This window comes from Octopus sinensis, linkage group LG11 (genome assembly GCF_006345805.1).
Source record: "Octopus sinensis linkage group LG11, ASM634580v1, whole genome shotgun sequence".
Classification (NCBI taxonomy): Eukaryota; Metazoa; Mollusca; class Cephalopoda; order Octopoda; family Octopodidae; genus Octopus; species Octopus sinensis.
Genome location: NC_043007.1, coordinates 73,593,367 through 73,618,093, shown reverse-complemented (window position 1 = coordinate 73,618,093; position 24,727 = coordinate 73,593,367). Strand labels below are relative to the sequence as shown.

General features: G+C 34.5%; 1 protein-coding gene across 1 annotated transcript in view; it reads left to right on the top strand.

The window, feature by feature from the left end:
• Window positions 1-24,727, top strand: part of LOC115217022 (glycogen [starch] synthase) — a 43,118-nt gene that overhangs the window by 1,066 nt on the left and 17,325 nt on the right. Inside the window, 5 exon segments of the mRNA XM_036507706.1 lie at window positions 12,949-13,130; window positions 15,754-15,945; window positions 19,464-19,658; window positions 20,715-20,859; window positions 23,507-23,624. Coding sequence (XP_036363599.1) covers window positions 12,949-13,130; window positions 15,754-15,945; window positions 19,464-19,658; window positions 20,715-20,859; window positions 23,507-23,624 — 832 coding nt within the window.

Genomic DNA, 24,727 nt, shown 5'->3' with positions numbered 1-24,727 from the left:
ACAGTTGATGACAGTCTTAGATCAGTCTTAATCGAGCAGACCTATGGTTAAAAACACTGTGGCCTTAACCATCACGTCCTTTATTCAGACACAATGATTCTAGGACAATATTATGCAATGTATCATGATGAAAAATTACTATAGGATGTGATTTGAGAACGATTTGGCTGCTATTTTCAGCTGGTTAAACGACTGCGTAGTTTCCTTCTTAACTTGTCATTGTTAAATGTAAAATGCCTACAGTCTACGTTACATTTAAATCTGAACTGCAACTGAAGTAAAATATGTACGATTGAATGTACACATATTTTACGTGTCTACAACTCCCCATATTTTTTATACAGATATATTGTTCTTCAAGAAATATTATACACCTTCATGTACTTCCAAGAATCAACTTGTAGAATAGATACCAATTTCTTGTACATGATCATATTACATTAGTACAAGTCACCTCCAGCTAATGCATCATGAAGTGGCCCCTATACGATCGCTCGACATGTAAGACATCGAAGCCAACCTTCCTCATATCCGCCTGTCTGTTTTTCTTTGCTAGGTTTCATTACGCGGACTTGCCCCTAATCTGTGAAAGCTTCACAACAGCGAGACAGATGAGAGTAACTTATTCATACAAGCTATATAATAGATTATTACTAAATTTATCTCCGAATGGAAAATATCACAATAGCTAAGAGTAAATTTTAGGTCTATTGGCATTTTTTGTTGACTCTTCATTACTGATTTCTGGCTTCGACATAAAACCTTAACTTTGGAATGGGGGAATGTATAATAAAATTATTTGATATCAGTACTTGGCTCATGAACGATAAAGTTGACCCCCAACAGGAATTGAACTCATAACGTAAATATCTCAAATCATATTGTCCGTCACTCTACCAGTACTGCCAGCCCTCTGCCTGAACACTTCATCATCCAAGACTCGGTGCAGAAACTCCCCTATGCAATCATTCAACCTGCTATAATAATAATAATCTAATCTCTCTCAAATGACATTTTATTGTTAGATACCATAATTCAGGTTTCGACGTTAACTTGAAAAGATGAAATAAAATGTGGCTGAAATAATTTTGATCATAGTTTTGCTCAGTCAGGGCTGACTTACCGCTAAAGAATCTACAACCACATTATTAACTACCATTTTTTGACTCTTTTAATGTTGGTCTGTAGATGAAATTATCTTTTCTACTATAAGTACAAGGCCTGAAACTTTGACGGAGAGGGCTAGTCGGTTACATCGACCCCAGTGCTTAATTGTTACTTATTTCATCGACTCCGAAAGGATGAAAGATAAAGTTGACCTCAGCGGAAATTGAACTCAGAACATAAAGACAGACGAAATGCCGCTAAGCATTTTGCCTGGCGTGCTAACGATTCTGCCAGCTCAACCGCATTAGCAATACCTCTCGACTGAACGAGGTATCCCAGGACGATTGGATATCGGGGCCGTAATTTGCGTTGAGGTGTCGATATTCAGTGAGTCCTGCAATTCACATAAGTTCAAGTGGATAGCCGTGTTCTTCATCGACGGAGAATCCGAGTGATTCCCTGTTCCTGTAAATAAAATAATAAAAATTAATTCTATAAGCATATAGGCGTAGGAGTGGCTGTGTGATAAGTAGCTTGCATACCAACCACATGGTTCCGGGTTCAGTCCGACTGCGTGGCACCTTGGGCAAGTGTCTTCTACTATAGCCTCGGGCCGACCTAAGCCTTGTGAGTGGATATGGGAGACAGAAACTGAAAGAAGCCCGTCGTATATATGTATGTATATATATATGTATATATATATATATATGTGTGTGTGTCTGTTTGTCCCCCCAACATCGCTTGACAACCGATGCTGGTGTGTTTACGTCCCCGTAACTTAGCGTTTCCGCAAAAGTGACCGATAGAATAAGTACTAGGCTTACAAAGAATATGTCCTGGGGTCGATTTGTTCGACTAAAGGCGGTGCTTCAGCATGGCCACAGTCAAATGACTGAAACAAGTAAAAGAAAGAGTAAAGCAATTGCTAGTTTCTAGGAAAAGTTCAGAGGTCCTGAGCAATCGATAATGCATCACAGTTTCTTTTTTTTTTAATATTTATTAGAATATTTTCTTTCTTTTTAAATATTGATTAGAATTTTTTTGTTTCTTTTTAAATATTGATTGGAATTTTTCTCTTTCTTACATAATATTTCAGAAATGATGAAATGAAATATTTACATTGTAGAACGTCATTTGTTAAGAGGTGAATTGCTGAAATTAGTGGATTTACAAACTGATTACGTGAAGGTTTCGTTAACAATGTGTAGAAAATTATATAATTTTAGAGATTCTTTTTTGTTTTGCTTTTTAAACTAAAAATAGCTAAAACCAAGTTATTGTAAATGTCTACTCTCCCACATATGACCTCCACCTTGACCTTGTCCTAATCTTTTCCTCTCTTCTCTAATTTTTAACCTTCTCCTCCTCAACTTACACCATCCCGCTTTAGCCTTCTGCCTCATTCCCTCATTTCATGCCTCTGTTAACAAAAAAAAAAAAAACAATTTTTAGAAAGCCCTTTACTTAAATAGTTACCAACCCAGAATTTACATATCCTGGACTTAAATAGCTTTCTATGTATTTGTCCCATTCCTTATTCTTTCTGTTTTTGTTGCTAATCTTTTGACTTTCATAAGTCCATTCTACCTGCCTCCTCCAATTCTAACCTCCTCTTCTTTCACCCTCTCCAACATGTAACTTTCTTACACCACCCCTAGTAACTCTCTCACTCATTTCTTTGTTTCATTTCTGCCATCATTTTTCTGGCTTGCAATCAAAGAAAAAGATAACACCACTACCTTTCTCTTCAGCAATCTCAGACGAAAAGGAAAGGGCCTCCAGACCATTAAATTCTTCATTCTTCATGACAACTGAACTTACCAAACTCTTCTTCAGCTTTCCTATGAGTTAATTGTTGCTGATACAGGCCCTCACAATTTTTTCTTAGATTCTAGATTTTAACCTTGTGTAAATCAAGCCCATAATATTGCTTTTTGTTGTATGGCCTTCTCATCCTTCACTTTCACTAATTTGTCATTAGTTTGTGTATGAATTATACTTTTTTCTAGCAGACCACTACCACATATCTAAAAAAAAAAAATCATCATTATTAGTATTATAACATATACTCTTGTGTAGCTGGGCATGAATAGGCTGGATTGTGTCGCCATCTTCAAGTCTTCTGTCTATGTCTATAATGATTACTCTCTGCTACGATTACAAGTTTTATATTTCATTTCAGTGAGGTAGTTTCAAAGTTTTTATTATTACCTTTTTTTAAATTGTAATTTACACCCTTGTTTCAATTAAAATGTTTCAGATAAAAATTTCCAATTTCTTATATAATTTCTTTTGTAAGTTACTTATTTTCCTGCTTAATGATAACAATAATCTACTTACTATTAGTCATTCATTTGCGTAACTATATACTGCTGTTGCAAAATTGAAGCACTTTAATATATGTTATGGTCATAATCTGTTTTTCCACGCTTGTAAGCGTTGAATAGGTCCTGCAGTATGGCATGTCACTATGGTTCTTGAACTTGTCTCAGCTTGTCAGTGAAGCACAACTTACTGAAATCTGACCCCACCACTTCTTGTTATGCCTTCATTGGTCTTCTGCTACAGGTACTTTCCATTATCTGCACAAAATATTTTTTTACAGCAGGTATCATCCCAGCAAAGTCACCTCCTCTGCACATGACTGCTGATACATGTAATGTGTAGCTGCTTTCTCTGCCCACTTCTGCTTTTTTTTTTTAATATAATAGGCTAATTAAAAAAAAATTGCATGAGCCAATTAATTTTCTATTTAAGCAAAATGTAAAGACAAAAAGTACCTATCAAATGCAGATTAAAGAATTGTGAGAACCTGATGGGAGTGGAACTTGCATATCCTTGTTGAATCCTCAATATACTTGCCATTTTACTATTCTCAGATTATGTAAGAGAAAGAGTAATGATCTAATTGAATTTAAATTCTATCAGAATAGAAATGATGTATATGTAGAGCATATGCTAGGATTAAAACCATGCATAAAGACAAGTAGATATTGTTTGAAACATATGTAATGATAATTGCAGAGATGTCAACACTGGGTTTTGAGTCAAGAGCCACCAAGTCTCACATTTATATTCTTTATCATATGTAATCTTTATATTTGTACACTTCTTGCTTTTCCACATTAGGTTAATCAGAAATAAACTCAATTCAATAAAATTTCCTTTGTTTTACTTCTTATTGCCACTACATCTATTCATAAATTATTATGGACTCTTGAAAGTAGGTACCATAAAGCAGAGGTAAGTTTTTGCACAATGAATCTCTGGTTGTAATTCAAACAATTTTTAATATATGTGAGAAAGACTTGGATGTCATAACATTTTCCTTTCTATAAAATTTCTAGATTTCAGGTGAACATAACCGTTATTCTGTCGTTCTTTCCCATCCTACTGTCATACATGAAGTTTTCTCTTAGTTTATCTAATTTATATATATATATATCATTTAATAAACACATAGTTTAAATATGAGCTACTATAAGTTTTATGCTCTGGTAATACAATACTCAGATAAGTTTGAACAGTGTGCCATGTACTACTGTGCAAACTTTCAGCCTGAAAAATTACATAACAGTACATGGAACACTATACAAACTCATCTGATTGTTGTATAATCAGAGCATGAAACTTTTAGTGGTCACATTTAAATCTGAGTTTCTCAAATGATATTTATTTCCCTCTAGATGGAGTCCTTATTTTGTTGATCCCATCAATAATGAAATAGTACACTATATATATATACATATATATATATAAAACAGCATCCTTTTTTTATATATATTTTTATATATATATGAGATTATGGTTAAAATGAAACCATAATCTCATGGCTTATGCCAGGGGCATAACCAGCCCACTTATGCGTACCTTTTCCTTCTTTGGACACTAAAACTCTGCTTGCAAAGACCTGTTGAGGCAAGTGAAATCAAATCAATCAAAATCAAAATTCGATGACTAGCGTCCGTGCTAGCAGGGTGCAAAGAGCACCATACGAGCGTGATCATTGACAGAGCAGCTAACCGGCTTCCGTGCCAGTGGCACTTAAAGGGCACCATTCGAACGTGATCGTTACCAGCGTCGCCTTCTGGCACTTGTGCTGATGCTAGTAGGGTGCCAAGAGCACCATCCGAGCATGATCGTTGCCAGAGCAGCCAACTGGCTTCCATGCCAGTGGGCACGTAAAAAGGGCACCATTCGAATGTGATCATTACCAAAATCGCCTTCTGGCACCTGTGCTGGTGGCATGTGTAAAAGGATTCAAGTGAGGTCGTTGCCAGTACCGCCTGACTGGCCCCCGTGCCGGTGGCAGGTAAAAGCACCCACTACACTCTCGGAGTGGTTGGCATTAGGAAGGGCATCCAGCTGTAGAAACTCTGCCAAATCAAGACTGGAGCCTGGTGCAGCCATCTGGTTTGCCAGCCCTCAGTCAAAATCGTCCAACCCATGCTAGCATGGAAAGCGGATGTTAAACGATGATGATGATGATTTATATATCTGTGTGTGGAGCACTTTGAAACTGAATGCAAGAGATTGCATAAAGAGAGGTTGTTCTTCGGGGTCACTTTCAGTGCTCTGAGTGCCACAGGATCTGCCTGTCTTGTATCAGCTTTGTCAGCCACGACTGCTTCCGTGAGAAACAATGTGCTGGAGAGGAGGAAGAATGTCTTGGATTGATGCTGTTATCACCATTGATGGGCCATCATAACTAATAATATATACATGTGTGTGTGTGTATGTATATGCATGTGTATATATATATATATATATATATTATATATATATATATATATATATTGTTGTATTTAGGAATGATCATTTTGCCAGTTTAGCCAATAAAAACACAAGCACTATATATTTGGTGTTAATTTGCTTCAGCTTTATTTATTTTTTACATTAATCTTAATCTTATTTCGGCCAGAGTTCTTTCGTCACACTTCTATGACCTCATCAGTGGTCCTTTGCTTCCTTCTTTCTTATTTGTGTGTCTCTCCTTACTAATGGTCAGCCATTTTGTATTTTGTATTCCTATTGTATGTATATATTGGCTAAACTGGCAAAATGACCATTCCTAAATACATCAACATCTGTTTTAACATATGATTTCACATTAAGAATCTTGCAAAACAAATATATAAACGTATATATATATATATATGTGTGTGTGTGTGTGTGTAGGACATATCCAGTATGTTCATTCCTGATTTAAGATGGTAGAGTTTGATTTGAGGGAAATTTGGTTGCTATGTTTATCAAGTGTGCGTGACCATGCAGAAGCCTTCCTTGCCTCATTATACTTGGTTGTTATTTAGCCCCAGATCAGTCCTGATTGAACAGACCTATGATGAAAAACCTTAGTAATGACTAATCAGTCTTTTTGTATACCAGGAACTACATTATCTAACATATCCTTTATCTAACCCTTTTGTTACTGTATTTCTTTCAATTACTTTAAATATAACAAAAAATTTAGTAAAATAACTCAGTTATCATTTAGCTAGTGTTAAGAACATAAATTGTGACTAAGGTTTGGTGGAAGATTTTAATTCAAAACTTATGAAAACAAGACTTTTGTACTCAGAGCCAGTTTCAGCCGGGTTGGTAATGAAAGGGTTAAGATAGTCAGGAGTGATTTGAGGGAGTTTTAGCTGCTACATCCATCAGGTTGAAACTAAGCATTTCCTAACATGGAGTTGATGGGGATATTGTTTGGCAGCTACCTGATACTCTATCAGAAAACTAACTCAGTTGAAGGGATCTCAATCGTGGAAGCTGCATGGGACTTCACTACCCATGTTACTACAAACAAAGCACCCAAAATACTCTATAAAGTGGCTAGCATTAGGAAGGGCATCCAGCTGTAGAAATCATAATAAAGCAGGCGTTGGAACACTCTGTGAAGTGGTTGGTATTAAAAAAAGGCATCAAACAATAGAAACTATACCTTTGGCTTATTGGATTCTGTCAAACCATACAACCATTTCAGGATAGAAGATGGATGTTAAAAGTTGATAATGATGATGATCATCATCATCATCATCCAGGAATCAAGTGACTTGTCAACAGAATAGAAATATAAAAAAAAGGTAAACTAAAAGAAAATATAACTATACAGTTATCATGTGGCAGAAAAACAAGTTTACATACATTTAATTTCAAACAAAAGAAAAGAGGAAAATTTTCTGGTCTGTTTACATTGATAAAACAGCAGGCGGTGTGCTGTTATCAGTCGCAGTGTTGTATTTCATAAACTAAACAATCTGGAAATCACAGAACAGAGCATAGCAAGAAAATGATATGCAAATGAGAAGAGATAACAGAGACTAACCCAAGAGTTATTCTTAGCATTTCATATAGTGTTCATGCATTTCATAATCTGATCAGGTGTGCCTGTGTGGTAAGAAGTTGCTTCCCAACCGTAGGGTTCTGGATTCTGTCCCACTGTGTGGTGCCTTGGGTAAGTATCTTCTACTGGGCCAACCAAAGTCTTGTGAGTGGAATTGGTGGACAGAAACTGAAAGAAGCCCATCGTAATCCAAAGCCTGATAGAGATAGGCTCCCTTTAGGGGCCTGCAAAACTTGAAGTTTCATGGAATCTAATCAAACTGTTTTAAAATAATGCATGTAACTCCTACAAAATGTGCTGAGTACGCTTTTTTTTTCATTTGTCCACTCATATATATATATATACAAAATAAGAAAATGGAGGAATACACTTTAATCAATCATTGATTGATTAAAGTGTATTCCTCCATTTTCTTATTTTGTATTTTGAATTTGAGGTAAAACATTTTACCTTCGCCCATATAATACAATAAATGAATTAATTGCATTGCAATTCTTAGCATTTATGTATTAACTTTATTGGGTGCTTTACTGGCAGTATATTGGATATATGTTATCCCATAGAGGGTTACACTCACAACCCCTATCTCACTTTGTAATATATATATATATATATATATATATATATATATATATATATATATATATATATATATATATATATATATATACATATACATATATACATATATATATATATATCTGTAAATGTAATATGTGACAGTTATTTGGTAGCCATGATAAAGAGAAAAGAGATATCATACTGAATTTAGAAAGTATATATATCAATAGAAAAAATAGATGAGGTTCTAACATTTCAGGATACACCTATATCAAAGAGAAGCAAAAGGAAAAAGAGTGGCAAAAGAAAAAGAAAAAAATGTCATGCTGAATTTAGAATGTCTGCGGCCAGCAATGTAAACATACCACAAATTCAGTACTGTATTTTTTTTCTTTATATATAAATAAATAAATGCATACATACATATGTCTGTATCTATGTATACACGCAAAAAATTACACATGCATGCACACACATATATGATTACATGTTGTTACATTATGATGGTATTTCATTTAATAGTACTGAGACAGGTTTACCTTGCAGTCAACTATTTTTGACTTAATTATTAGCTTTAATAAATTTTATTTATAAAAAATATAATTTTGACCTAAATAATCTCATTCATTGTTGGATGGACAAAAAGCTATTGTTAAGATGTTCAGAACTTAGAAAATTGATGACATTTTGAAGCATCTTGTTGATAGCTCATGATAATTACACTTTATATTGAATAGGGGAAGAAGAAAGAACAAAGCCTGTTAATTTAATGATAGCATTTAAATTATAAACTACAATATTTTACCCTTCTTTATTGTTTTCCCAACAGGCTAATAATTACTCTTTTCTTATTCTTACTGAATTTCACACACATTTACTCATGCTCTTCTTTCCATGCCTCAAGCTATTTCAGAAGTTTCTGGAATGAAAACTTGTGTTCGTTTATTTCTTTAAAATACAAAGATTTCAATTGGCTGAACTTTATCAGTAATGGTCGCAAGAATGAGTGAAGGATAGCTTTCTTCAGTTTATTTAAATCCACCCCCTACATGATCTGAATGTTCTTTTCATCCATTCTAAATATTCTCTTTGCCGACTAAACTACAAATTAGGGTGCTCTGTAAAAATCATCTTCCCTATGTCTTATATGTTGCATATATAGTTCCACATCCCAATACAAACTCATACTGCATGCCAATGTGGAACCCACTAAAACATGGATGTAAATCTCTCCCTTGAGGGCTATATTTCACCAACATTTAAATCTGGAACTGCCCATTGTTAAAGTGTCTAAAAATCCACAGGACAAATTAAAATAGTTTAAGTTGTAATACCAAACTAGTAAATTCTTATAAGTTTCATACCCAGGAATTGTAAAATTAATGATTTGTTACTTTCCTTTGCTCTTGATACTATGAGGCACTAGTGTAGTTGGGAGGTGGTAGGGGCGATCTGCCCCAGGCAGCACTTTTGGGTCTGCTGTAGACAATATGTGTTTTTTGTGTGGTCCAGGGGTCGCAAACAGAAGGGCCACCCCAGTGCTGTGAGGTCAATCAATCTGCTGGAAACTCGTGCCAAGGCTCTTTCCAATCACAATCTACCATCTTCAGAAGACATATTGAATAATATAGTTCTAGGCACACTTTGTCTTAAAAAACATGGGATTGTCACTGTAAGAATGCTTTTGATGATGGGCTTCTTCAATCACAACAGAGCTTGTAAGTTTCCATTGTATACATTGACTATAGAAAATAGTCTAATATTGGGGCGTATAAATCCACAACGGGAAAAAATGGATATTAGAACATGTGGAAATCAAACACACACCCCTTATTTTCGATTCCTGCGTGTGCTAATACCCAGTTTTTACCATCATGGGTTTTATATACCCCAATATTAGACAATTTTCTATTGTCAATATATATGTGGTGAAAACTTATAATTTTATTTACAAAATTTTCACTCATCAGTGTTTCTTAACTTATGCATGCCATGTTTGAGAAAACCCGTCAAGCCAAGTGAAATTGTAGTCATGGTTGATGCCTGTGTCACATAACTGGCACCTGTACCGGTGACATGTAAAAAGCACCTTTTGAACATTGGGCTTCATAGATGCAGTGTCAGGTGACCAAGGCCTTTGATGATTACCATGCTTACCAATTTTCTGTCTAACTGTCCAACCCATGCCAGTATGGAAAACAAAGTTATATGATAGTGATAACATCTAAAAGATGCTTCTTCTTCTTTCACTTTTGGTGAGTGTATCTTTGACCCAGAGGAATTGGTGTCATCAGACATCTTGATGATCATTGGGTATTATGGCTCAATTCTGAGCCATAATACGTTCTCATTCGTAGATCAGCAGAGGTGGCCAAATCATTGTTCATCATCATATCTTGGCTTCCAGCTTAACTCCTCTCTTCTGCTCCATAACCAGCAAGAGCCTCTTTCTGAACACAGCTACCTTTCATTCTTTTTTATCTTAGTCCATTGGCTGCAAGCCATATATATATATATGTGTGTGTGTGTGTGCATTTGTTTTTCTGTTGACAAAATCATCAAATAATTTAATATCTTCTGTTGTGGACAGCCATAAATATCTCTTTATATGCTTTAGTTTACTAAAGCTTCCCTCTCCTGTAGCCACACTGTAAGCATTATTCTTAATGGCCAGTCAGAGATTTTAGCATGGTATCTTGTAACTTATTACTGTTTATGAACCTTACAGCCCCTCTCAGAAGCTTTTCATCTGCAGGAAATAAATCCTTTATATCTACTTCCTCTAAGTGATCACCTTTGTTAATGTCACTATTTTCATGACACCTTAACTTATCTTCCAGCTCTAGACATGCTAATCTTAGTTTATTTTTATCTGGCAAATCTTTGATATTATTTAAAAATCTTCATCTGTTTACTGAGACTTTGTTACAGTTAGAATCTCTCTGATAAGAAAAAAACAAAAAAAAAATTAATAGTAGTGTCAAGTATTCCATTGACCCTTTAGCATTCAGATTACTCTATCAAATGTAATACTTATTTATTCACATTATTTTGAATTAATCTTGTAGTCTCGAGATTTCAATGTAACTGTTTATTTTTAGTATGACATTGTATAGTAGTTGTGAGGAACCAGATCTGGTCAGTTCGAACATAAAACAGGTAGAATATTTGAGCCAGATATGGCCAGTTTAAATGCTGTAGGGTATGATGTTTTTTAAAAAAATTTCTTTCCGAGTCATATGTATTTTGAAACTTTGCAGATACACTCATAGTTAAACTGTTGATGTTTGTTTTCTTCTTTGCATTTTTTTTTTGCATATTGTTATTTTTAATGAGTTCTACATCTAATTCATTCGAGTTTTATCCACACTCAAAGATATGACAATGACCATTCATGTTTATATATGTGATGTAATCAAAATCTAAAATCACACCCCAAAAATACATAACCAACAACAATTTATTATATCTACTTTAGGAAAGTAAAATGACATGAAAGAAAGAAAGGTAAACTAAATAACCTGATGATAATTATTAATCTTACCTGATAATTTATTATGATCAATGACTGCTTTCGTTTTAAGAAAATTTATTATTTTTTACTCAGTGTTGAGATTATATTTCCAATTTTACACATTTTCTATTTTATTTTTTATATTTCTGCTACTGTTGTTAATTATCTAACTGCCAAGAGCACACTTAAATGTTGCATTTTAAATATTTTATAGATAACTTCCTTTATGTAATAATATGGTGAGGAAAATAACTTCTAATTATGAAAAAGTTTGACAGACTGCTTAACTAGTATTCCTACAGCAGAGTTAGTAGTAGTAGGCCTAAGTACAATATAACTGTGTGGACTTAATCATCTCTCCTTGCTCCCACCCCAAAAAAGTCATTATGCTTTCCTACCAAATAATTGATTAATAAATATACTGTATTATAAACTAGCTGACTGAGGTAATGTTTTAGATTAATATTAGATTCAATCCTTGAATTGTATTTGGAAACTAGCAATTTGACTTAATAGTCAGAATTTACTGTTTAAAATAAAGAACGCAATTGTAAATAGTCTGTAAAATGTTTATGACCCTTCTATTTTTACCTCTTTATGCTGATATTTTAATTTGCTGTTCTTCATCATCATCATCATTGCAGAGCTCAAAATAGTTAAAGCTATAAATAATAACATATAGAAAATTAAGTTTAAAAAAAACAACCTTCAACTTATTTCTATCCAAGGGTTTTTTAACTCAGTAATTTTTAAGGCAGTGAACTAACAGAAATGTTGGTATGTCAGGCAAAATGCTTAGCAGCATTTCATCCATTTTCACATTCTGAGTTCAAGTCCTGCCAAAGTTGGTTTTACCTTTCATCCTTTTGGAGATGATTAAACATGTACTGGTTAAGCACTGGACTCTATGTAATCGACCTAACCCACTTCCCCAAAATCACTGGCCTGGTGCCAAAATTTGAAACCAGTATTCTGTCTCTTTATCATACATTAACCTCTCATCACCTGACGCAAGCTATCTCTCTCAGTGCTACTCCTCCCTCAGTTGAGAGGTCTTTATCTTTGTCTCACATAATGTTTGATGACCTCACTGATGTTGGTGCCATGTGAAAAGCACTCAGTACACTCTGTAAAATGGTTGGCATGTTAGGAAGGGTATCCAATCATAGAAACCATGCCAAAGCAGACAGAAGAGCTTGGCACAGTCCTCTGGCTAGTCATCTCTTGTCAAACTGTCCAATCCATGCCAGAATGGAAAATGGTTGTTAAATGAGGATGATGATTCTGCGTGCTATTATTTATAACTTTACCTACTTGGAGTTCTGCCATTAAAACAAGTCATTGCCTATCTCTCTGAGTTTCTATTTTAAAAAAGAATTAGATATAAAATGATCTTATATTACAATGTTTTATTTTTCAGTTGGTGGAATTTATACAGTAATCAAGTCAAAAACTCCTGTAACTGTTGAAGAACTTGGAGAACAGTATTGTTTGTTGGGCCCTTATAATGAAGAATGTGTCCGCACTGAGGTTGAAATTTTGGAACCTCAATACTATGTTTACAGAGATGTCATCAAATCAATGGAAGATCAAGGAATCCGGGTAAATGTCATTTTACCAAGTCACCAAAACTTCTAAACTAGATTTAACTGAAAAATTTATTTTTTAAACACAACTTCTGATGTTTTGCTTTTGATTTCTTTCTTTTTCCTGAAGTAAAAAAATAATATAGAATTTCTTAAATATCTTTAAAATCAATGTCCCTAGACTATGACTGAGAACATTGTGTTCAACAGTTAGAGTGGTTTTATAGTATTTAATCTTTTGTAGTAGATCGAATGTCATTAAGCCTATTATATTTGATGGCATTTAAAACACTCTTTTTTTTTTCAAAAAATGCCTCAAAAATAATCACCTCTGGTCCTATATGTAAAGTTGGGCCTATATTACATGTTCTAATATGCTAAAAACTTTTCTTTTTGCTGAATATTCACTGCTGAAATTAGCTTGCATCTAACATGCCCATGTGTCTTTTATGCCATTAAATACAGTAACTACATATTAAATTTTTCTGTGTCTTACACAGCAATGATGCTTGTGGTAACTTTACTAAATAATCACCATAGTTCAATACAGTTGTTGTTGCTTTCTTTTTTCGGTATCAGTAGTGGATATTGAGTAGAACTATTATAACCATTCTATTTAAAAAAAGAATCAAATGTTGCATTTCATTTCAAAATGTTAGTTTATTTGAACTTTTAAGGAGTAACAATTAGTAAAATTAGTTGTGAATACAGTGCAAGGAAGTATGTTGTATCCTTGAGCAAGATACTTTATTTCACACTACTCCAGTTCACTCAGCTGGCAAAAATGAGTTGTACATGTATTTCAAAGAGCCAGCCTTGTCACATTCAGTGTTGTGCTGAATCTTCTTGAAAACTATATTAAGATTGTGCATGTCTATGCAGTGTTCAGCTATTTGCACATTAATATCATAAGCATTCTGTTCCATTGATTGACTCAACTGGAACACTTATTGCTATAACTGACAGAGTACCCAATCACAGTACAAGAGTTCAATGCAAGAAATATTTTGGAGACACAAATTAGAGACCCTACTTATGACAAGTGATCTTTCAATTTAATTTATATAACAATTGTTTATACTAGCAAATCTACCCATCTATGAGGGAGGGAAGTCATAACAGCTGTATGCATTGAGAAATGTGTAAATGGACTTGATAGATTACTGGGTGATGTCTGAGAGAAATCACATTACTGTTGGTGACACAGCATTTTATTGCAGCTATATGACAGGTTTGTGTCTAAATGACATGTGATAACGATTCAATCATGTATCATGTATGAATGGTTATGTATCATGTATCATGAATGGTTATGTAGACCACTCCTAACGAAAGCCAGAGCTTCCTTTGACCAATACATAAAAAGTATTAAGAAAAAATGTTATTTAGATATACTTTTATTTTAGTTGGTCACACTATTTTATACTTGAAAATTCACAAATTTCCCTACTTAAATTATGAATCATATTCCTTTCGATAACATCAATATGATTACAAATCTTCTTTGTAGATGATACTTTCTATTTGGTCAACACTAATTTTCAAATTACTGGAGTCCATTGCTCTACTCATAGCAACATATAACTGGCCATGTGTAAACATTGGAGTGGGTAAAGATACACATCCACAATCTAAAGTCTGGCCCTGTGCCTTGTTTGCTGTGAATGTGCGAGCAGATTCTTTAGGAATCTGCCCATTGACGATGGGAAATAAAGGGATAGTATCGCAAATCTAACCCTATAAACTCATGAACTATACGGGGGTGGAGGTAAATCCAAAGTTAATCCACGTTGCCTGAATTTTAACAAAACATATCAAAAGTGATTTATTAATCCAAACCTTAATATTGGTAATTGTTCAGTTTACAAGCATAAAAAAAAAGTAAATTGAAATTAAGTGGGAGTGGGTCTTCAGCTGAATAGAGAGAGTTTCTAAGAAATGTTTCTTAGTGGAAGTACCTAATTGTTCTGAGCAGACTTTGACAGCATTAATTCAATGATGGATTCTGCCAAGGAGTCACATAGTACATGATGGCTGTTGATTATACCATAATATTGGAATTTTAAATGGTGGCGCATACACTCACAAGATGATTGTACATAAAGAAAATATCGGAAACATGAGGATGTGTGTTAAATGCAAATTACGCCATCAATTCAGTACTTCAGAGGCTTTGTTTCATATTTGTACAAATTTATATGGCATAATTCAGTGGAGAAGAATAAAATATTTGTTCACTGTTTGGATGCTGTAACAGCTGTGTATGCAGTATGATTAAAAGTAAGTTATCTCCCCCTTGATTTTTATTTACTTTTTTTACGCCCATAAACTGAACAATACCCACTAAATAATCATACTTTTTCACATTTTTTTTCACTAAAAACCTTCCTGGTTACCTCCTTCATAATCCCGAAAAACATTATGACCATTGGTTCAGCTGTTTGACCGTGAAAAGGGAACAGACAGACAGATGGACATAACACCTATTATAGTATGATTAATGGAAATTACTTTTGGTTTCTGTGATTAAATTTAAGAAAAGCTCTTGCTTCCTCCCAAGTTCCCTTGTTTTTCATTGAATTTATAAATGTTTTTGCCATACTTATTTCTTTATACTAATTTTTAAAAATTATATTTAGGTATATTTTGGAAGATGGCTAATAGAAGGTTATCCAAAAGTAGTCTTATTTGATATTAGCTCTGCTGCCTGGAAATTGGATGCTTTCAAACAAGAACTTTGGAAGTTAGCTGGCATTGGAATCCCTTGGCATGATCGTGAAGCTAACGATGCTGTTATATTTGGTGCCCTTGTTGCATGGTTTATTGCTGAAGTAAGTAAAACTTACACCTTTATCATCATCATCATCATTGTTTTTATCTTTAACATAAATTTCCATAAATAACATGACATATGCATTCTTTATTAAAACTGAAAATAACTATTTCTGATTTGTACATTTTGTTGAAACTATATTACATCTTTATTGATTTTCTGGCTGAACCTAAGGCAGAATCATTCCATTTGAATTTGTTATGTTGTATCTATTAATGATAGGCACACACTGATTCTATTTCACTATTTTGTTATTATTAGTCAATTGGTTAACCATCTAACCAAACAACTAATCAATTATTTGAAGAATCATTTGATTAATCAGTCATGTATGTCAAAGTCATTTTGTTGCTATTTGAGACCTCTTCAATAACATGCCCTCTTAACCAATTAATGACTAATAAAGTGAAATACAACCAGTGCATGTGTTTATTATTGGCATAATGACCCTGCCAAGATACAGCAAAATATGTTTCAACACAGAAATTCACATCAAGAATCTTGCAAGCCAGATATAAAAATGAAATATATGAAAACAATTTCTCCTCAACTGTTGAAAATAAAAATAACCAATAAGTTTAGTTGAATGTAAATCATAATAGATCACATAACTGATTATTCATGGACAAAGATTATAACTTTGCTTTGGTGTTTAAATTTTATAATGGTACATGGTTCCTGATCTTGTATTTGTCAAATGTCTCAAGTGTAGTTATTGTTTTGTCAGAATATTTTTAATCAAAGTATTTTTTTAAAGTTGTTTTGTTGGGTTTTCTTTTTTATGTATTTTCATTTTCATGCCTAAATAGCATTAATTCTTTTACTCAAAAAATAAAAAGAGTTTTGGAAAAAAATATTTAATGTTGTTGGGTAATCGATTATTTAATCTGCTATCTTGATTATTTTTAACAGCTGCAATTATAGATTTTTTTAAAAACTGTCATTGCAAATTTTTCATGGGTGCTGAATCAATGATTCAGCTGAAAATTTTAGCAACATAAAACTTAGATGACTAAATATATTGCAAAAAGCTTTAAGTATCAGTTTGAATAAATAAGTAAATATTGGTTTCTATGTAGATTTCTTACTTTTTATTTCCTTATGACCTTCCATATGACTTAGAAGTTGGCTCTGACTAATGCTGTCTTTACAGCAATCTCATGTAAATGCTAAATCAATAAAAATACAATCTATATTACAACTAAACACTGACATTTTAACTTAGTTGATCAGGTTTAAAGATTGACTACATATCTTTGTATCTTAATTATATTATTTTCTCCTGCTCACTGCATGACTTTTATCATCATCATCATTTAACACCCCTTCTTCCATGCTGACATGGGTTTGATGGTTCAACGTGAACAGACAAGCCAGAGCACTGCACCAAGTTCTTATGTCTGTTTAGACATGGTTTCTATAACTGAATGCCCTTCCTAACAGCAACCACTTGACAGAGTGTATTGAGTGCTTTTTACAAGGTCCCAGCACTAATGAAGTCACAAAGTACCTACAAGACAAGACTCCTCAACTGGGTGAGGTATAGAATTGTGGGATAAGGAAACTAGGATAGAGGGACAGGAGCAAGTGTCTTGCTGAAGAGATGAATATGTGGCTTGCTCATCTGGAAAGAGCGAAGAGAGAAATGAGGTCAAGGTACAAAGTAAATATGAAAGACTAAATAGGAGAGAAGAGCAGAAGAGGTTGATGTGTATGTAAGTGCACTGAGAATAGTGTGACGGATGTTTAAAGACAGGGAATGAGTTGAACACAGATAATAATCACTACAGAGGAGTGGAAGTAAAGACAGGAAATAGGGTAACACTTCTTATTTATCACCACAAATTCTTCCCCTGCCTGCTCACCTGAGCAAATGTTACTCTTTTCTTGGAGTTGTTCCATTCCTCTCTTATTAAAGTCTTAAAGGGTTTGTTCACAGAAACATTAAGAGGTTGCAGTGGACTTGTTAAACCATTGAGTATAAAAGCCAGTTGCATTTTTACCTCTTCAGCCTTCTTTTGTATTTTTCTGTTATATGAACTCTAAAGTAATCCCAGACAAGGAGTGAAAGTTTTTCATAATAAATTTTTCAAACCAAGGTTGTAGTCTGCCCTCATATAGCAATTCTTTTCATGTATGTAAAAGTAGACAGCACTAAATAAATGTCCTTTGGGCATTGTTTTCTAAAATTTCACACTGATGGTAATTTTGTTCCATCTGTACAGATAGAAAATGCTAACACTATTGTATAATGTGAATTTTTAGTGTCCAGTATTTTTCACAGTAATAGTTACATATTTAACCAACTGACAAATAATAAAGAAGTGAAATAGAACAAGAGTGTATGTTTATTATTGGCATCATGACCTGCCTAAGATAGAACAAAATGTATTTTATCTTTTATTTGCTAGGGCACCGCCTTGAAGAATTTTTAGTTGAATGTATCAACCCCAGTACTTAATTTTTTTAAAACCTGATACTTATTTTATCTATCCCTTATATTGAACCACTAAGTTACTGGGATGTAAACACACCAGTACTGGTTGTCAGGGGGTGAGGGTGCAAACATAGACACAAACACACATGCTTGGACATATATATATATGTATGCATATATATGACAAGCTTCTTTCAGTTTCTGTCTACCAGATCCACTCACAAGGCTTTATTTGCTCCAAGGCTGTAGTAGAATACACTTGCCCAAGGTGCCACACAGTGGGATTGAACCCTGAACCATGTGGTTAGGAAGCAAGTTTCTTACCACACAGTCACACCTGTGTCTATCATTCAATACATATTAAGCTTCTTTCTCATTTAAGCCAATACTTTAAAACATTTTTTGTATGTGTGCATGTTTGTGAGTGCATATAAGTAGGTATGTTTAAATTTAAAGGTCAGTCTGCTCCATGGTCCTGGCAAAGAGAACGGAGAAGGTGCCACTCCAGAGGATGGCAAGGGAGACACTCTGGAACAGCCACCCTGATTCACAGGACTTGTACTTGCAGATAACCATCTCTGTCTTGATAACAGTGAGTAGGGATGTTATCCAAGAGCCAAGAACACCGAAGGTCTCTCCTGCCACAGGCTTGACCACAAACTTATCAGAAAGAAACAGGTATTTTGACGGTTTGCCATCTTTGGCCTGATGTGCAGTGAAACCTGGGCTGGCAACTGAACATACCAGCTTGTGCTTGTATGTACCCTTCTCTTGATGGTTGTAAATAAATATCAATGTCATACAAACAAGGTTAATTGTTTCCATTCTTCCACGAAAAATATATCTGGCACAGAAATATTACCCTGCTTGGAAACAGTGAGGGTTGGTGGCAGGAAGGGCATCTGGCTGCAGAAAAATCTTCTTCAACAAATTCTGTCTGACACTTGCAAGCATGGGAAACTAGACATTAATGATGATGGTGGTGGCGGCAGGTGCGGTGATGATGGTATGAAGAAAAATGTCATGTTGATAATATAACAGTGGCTGTAGTTCTAAATAAGTGCATTTTTTCTTTTCAGTTTTGCAAAAACTTACCCCATGTACCATGCAAACCAATGGTTATTGCTCACTTTCATGAGTGGTTAGCTGGTGTTGGTCTCATATTTTGCCGCACACGTTTAGTTGATTGTACAACTATTTTCACAACACATGCAACTTTGTTGGGACGCTACCTTTGTGCTGCTAAAGCTGATTTTTATAACAATTTACAAACTGTGAGTATAACTTTATGAGCCTTAATTTACAATTGTTGTTAGGTTTTTTTTTTAATGTTTTATTCAACTGTCATTTGTGTTTTTTAAACTCTTTCTTGTAAGATTTGTTGGAGACAGTGACTGTAATTTAAACCACTAGAGTCTTAAGAAGTGTGTAATGGTGAAGCCTAGGTTGAAACAAGATCTAAAATATAAATATTGTCAACTTCATTCCTTAATATTTTGAAATGTTATTTTTTTTTTTTTATTGTTTCCACCAAATTCTTTGAATAAATTAAAAGCTACCACTTGCATTTAACCTCTGATTTAGCAAACAAATTATCTTCTTTATTATCAAAGATATTTTATAATTTTTGCAAGATTTCTATCTCTTTGATGTTAAATGAATTTTCTAATTACACCACTGTCCTATGGGAAATGTTCTGTTTTTGATAAAAATATGATATATGCAATTGGGGCAGCATTTGATTAAAATAGTCATCTATGTATCATATTTAATATATATGCCATTGATAGGCCAGTTACCGCAATATTTGTTCTGCGATAACATCTTTAATGGATGTGCTGTGTTAAGAACACTATAAATGTCAGAGATAGGCAGGAATTCATCTTAGCAGTAGCCAGTGAGAATGCCAGATGTAGTTCAGCATTTTTGGGCCTTTTCAATGTCATGTATTTACAGCCAGCCACTTGTCTGTATATGAGAATTCATCACCTCTAATATGGGGAACAGGGAATGAAACATTCACTGATGTTGCAAATAGCTGCCCAGCTGAATAAAAGTCCAGTGTTTGCAATTGAGACACAGTATTAAATTAGTATGTCCATAAGAGATGTTTTCTCAAGACAGATATTATAGTAACTAGCCTATCATACATTAAATATAATGCATAGATAGCTATTTTACTTTTGATAGTTTTAATAGTTGTTTGATATCTTACTTCTTGGTTATATTACACTGCATTTAAAAGTTTAAATAATCTTAAATCAAAATCATTGAATTCAAGCCTTGAAAAAATATATTTCAAATGTAATTGCTGTAATTAACTCCCACAGTTCAAAGTCGACAAGGAAGCTGGTGATCGTCAAATTTATCATCGCTATTGTATGGAAAGATCTGCTGTACACTGCGCACATGTGTTTACCACTGTCTCGGAGATTACTGGTTTAGAGAGTGAGCACTTACTGAAAAGAAAACCAGGTAAGACATTTGTTCTAAATATGTTAATCATATTTTCAACTTTGAAACTATAAACAGCTTATAATAATCTTTTACTTGTTTCATCATTGGACTGTGGCCATGCTGGAGCACCACCTTGAAGAGTTTAGTTGAATAAATTAACTCCAGTACTCCAGTATTTATTTCTTTTAAGTCTGGTACTTACCCTATCAGTCTCTTTTGTCAAGCTGTTAAGTTACAGGGACATAAACAAATCGACAATGGTTGCCAAGTAGTGACGGAGACAATGTACACACACACATGATGGGCTTCTTCACAGTTTCCATCTGCCAAATCTCTTTTGCTGAACTGCTATGTTACAGGAACATAAACACACCAACACTGGTTGTCATGTGGTGGTGGGGAAAACAGACATACGGACACACACCCACTCACACATGTATACGATGGGCTTCTTTCAGTTTTCATCTACCAAATCCATGCGCGAGGCTTTGGTCAGCCTGAAGCTATATTAAAAGATACTTGCCCAAGGTGCCATGCAATGGGACTGAACCCAAAACCATGTGGTTGGGAAGCTAACTTCTTACCACACAACTACATCTCCACCTATTGACTTTCGTTTAATGGATTTTTTTCACCTTTTATGTTTTTCTTTTATATTCATATTCTCCATGCTAGTGTGAATTGAATGTGTAATTGAATATTGATATAATTTATTGGAGCAGTAACTATTTTTTGTTTATCAGTTTAAAGCAAGGCAGAGTAATGTACACTTAAAAAGGTTGAATTGACATCTTTGTCACGGTACTTTAATATCATAGTCATGTGATATTTGAGTATGCTTTAAGGGTCAGTGAATGAAACTAAGTCTACCATACCCCTGTTTAACTTACTGTGAAGAAATTTTGTTGGCTCATAAGATTTAGAAGATTACAGTGACTAAGTAGAAACAAAATGGGAACATCAGACAAAAGTTATGGCAGAAAACTGAAAACTGTAACTAAATTTTGGAAAACATCATCTTCATTATTTACTATTTGTGTGACAGGTTTTCTATGAGGCTAACTCTCACCTGTTCCTAGGTGAGGTAGTATTTTCCCCACTTCTGTTAAACGAGGCATGAGAGTTTTACACACACATATACATACGACGGGAACTTCCGTATGACAAACTCAATCACAAGGCTTCAGTTGGCCTGAGGCAACAGTGAAAGGCATTTGTCCCAGGTTCCATACTGTGGGTCTGAACCTGAAACCCTGTGGTTAAGAAACAAGCTTCCTAACCACACAGCCATGCCTGCACCTATCAAGAAAAAAAACAAAAAAATGTTTTCAAATATTTGCACAAGCATGGCTGTGTAGTTAAGAAAATTCACTTTGTAACCTCATGGTTTTGAGTTCAGTCACAATGCACAGCATCTTGGACAAGTGTCTTCCATTATAGCCCCAGGCCAACAAATGCCTTGTGAGTGAATTTGATAGATGGAAACTCTGTGTGTGTGTTCTCCCCCATGCTGTTGTCAGTGTTGGTTTGTTTACATCCCTGTAGCAGCAATTCAGCAAAAGAAACTAATAGAATAAGTACCAAACTTTAAAAAAAAAAAGGAAGTACTGGAGTCAGTTTGTTCAATTAAACCCTTAAAAGTAGTGCCCCAGCATGGCCACAGTCCAGTCACTGAAACAAATAAGAGATAAAGAAAAAAGTAATTTGCTTTGTGATGTTAAATATATGAGAATAAATAAAGAGATATTTCTGTAACGAGGTGTGTCATTAATTGATCAGGTTTCTCTTAACAATCAACCTGCTCTGCTCCGTAAGCCTCTCTCTACCTTGTGAAAATGTTTTGTTTTAGTTTTTGTGAAATATGAGGTACAGATATGACTGTGTGTTTAAGATCACATTGTTTTGGGTTCAGTCCCACTGTATGACACCTTAAGCAAGTGTCTTCTGCTATAGCCCCAGAACAACCAAAGCCTTATGAATGGATTTGGACTTGATGGATTGAAACTGAAAGAAATCTATCACGTGTGAGGTATGTGTGTGTGTGTGTGTGTTTGTGATTTCATATTTCCCCTGTATCTTCTCATACATTTCATTCACTGATTGCAAACAATGGTTTCCCTAACAATGTCATTGGCTTCCAATCTGCTACCAAAGATCTATCCAAGCTTCTTGTTGTGTCTTGGCATGTTGTACAATCTTTGTAAACAAAAGGTGTATGTTTGGGCTATTTGTTGTTTGATATGTGGGTTGGTAATAGGAAAAGCATCCAACATATTCTCATCTGACACTTACAAGCATGGAAAAGTAGATGTTAAAATGATGATGATGATGGCAGTGACAGTAGTGATGGTGATGATGATTTGTTAAGAATTAACTTTGTTTCTTGTTTATATTGAAAGAAATGATGAAAAGTTGAGTAGTGGGCTTACTAACACCTAATTCTTGCATAACTTAATGGATTGCATTTTGTTATAAGCATTTGGGACAGTGTCTGGCCTAGGGAAAACTTTCCACACTTCTTCCAACCATTTACAAAAACTGGAAAGGTCCATGAGCACTGCTCTTGCTTCTTTCACACAGCAGTAAAAAAAAAAAGAAAGAGAAAACTCATGTATGATTGCCTCTGTGTGTGTAAGTGTATTCATAAAGCTGTTTTATTTTGTAGATGTTATAACACCAAATGGATTAAATGTCAAAAAATTCAGTGCCATCCATGAATTTCAGAACCTCCATGCCCGATTTAAAGATAAAATCCATGATTTTATCCGTGGACACTTTTATGGGTGAGTTCCATTTCCATAATTTTCTTAAATATTTGTAGATACTAAATGTTGATATTTATTAGATTACTGTAACTTTTTTATAATTTAAAAAAATATTTATTGGGGTACAATTGTAGTTTACCTTTATCTCCCCAATCTACTATTGATCCTTACTCCTTTGTGAATAGTCGTGTAGCTCATACAAGAACTTCTTCTGCCCCACCCACTTCTCTCATACCTGAACCCTTGTCTTCTAGCATAAAGCTCTCTCTGCTCCCACCTCGGGTTTTGTAGCCTTGCAAGCTGCATGGTGACCTCATTAGTGCCAGTGATATGAAAAGTGCACCCAGTACACATTGTAAAGTGATTGACATTAAGAAAGACATTCAGCCATAGAAACCATGCCAAAACAGGCACTTGAGCGTGATGCAGTTCTTGGACCCATCAAATCCTGTCGAACCATCCAACCCATGCCAGTACAGGACATGGATGTTAAATGATGATGATGAAACTGAACTGAATATTTCACCATTCAGAATTTACTTAGAATATTCTTGTGAAATGAATGAAAATTTGCTTCCACCTAGTTTGCTCTAGGTGATGATAGTTATTTTACCGCTCCGCAAAGTACCACAGATGTCAGACCTTTCGTATACATGAAGTTTAAGAAGGGCTTTTACATGTTTTTTTTTTTTTTTTGTGCTATTAGATGTATAAATAGTTATGTGTCATATATGAAATCCTGCCAAAGACCTCAAACATTCAATGGGAAAGGATCAAAATTCTACTGTGGTTTTGTTTGATATAAAGAAGCCATGATGAGAGAAATGGTTTATAATAATAATGAACTCATTGTATACAGTGCTCAGGTGCACTATAACATATTTAAAAAAGTAGCCCAAAATGCATGAACAGTACATAGAACTAATGCACAGATAGTGAACAGTGAATGAGTCTTTAGGAAAAAAAGAGGTGGAGGCTACATCAGGTGTACTGTTGGCAAATTTCAGGAAGCATGAAAGTTTTGAAGGATGTAATGTCCTGACAGCTAACAACTGATGTGGGTAGTTTATTCCATACTTCATCAATTCTGAGCATGAAAAAATGTTTCTGAAAGTCATGGG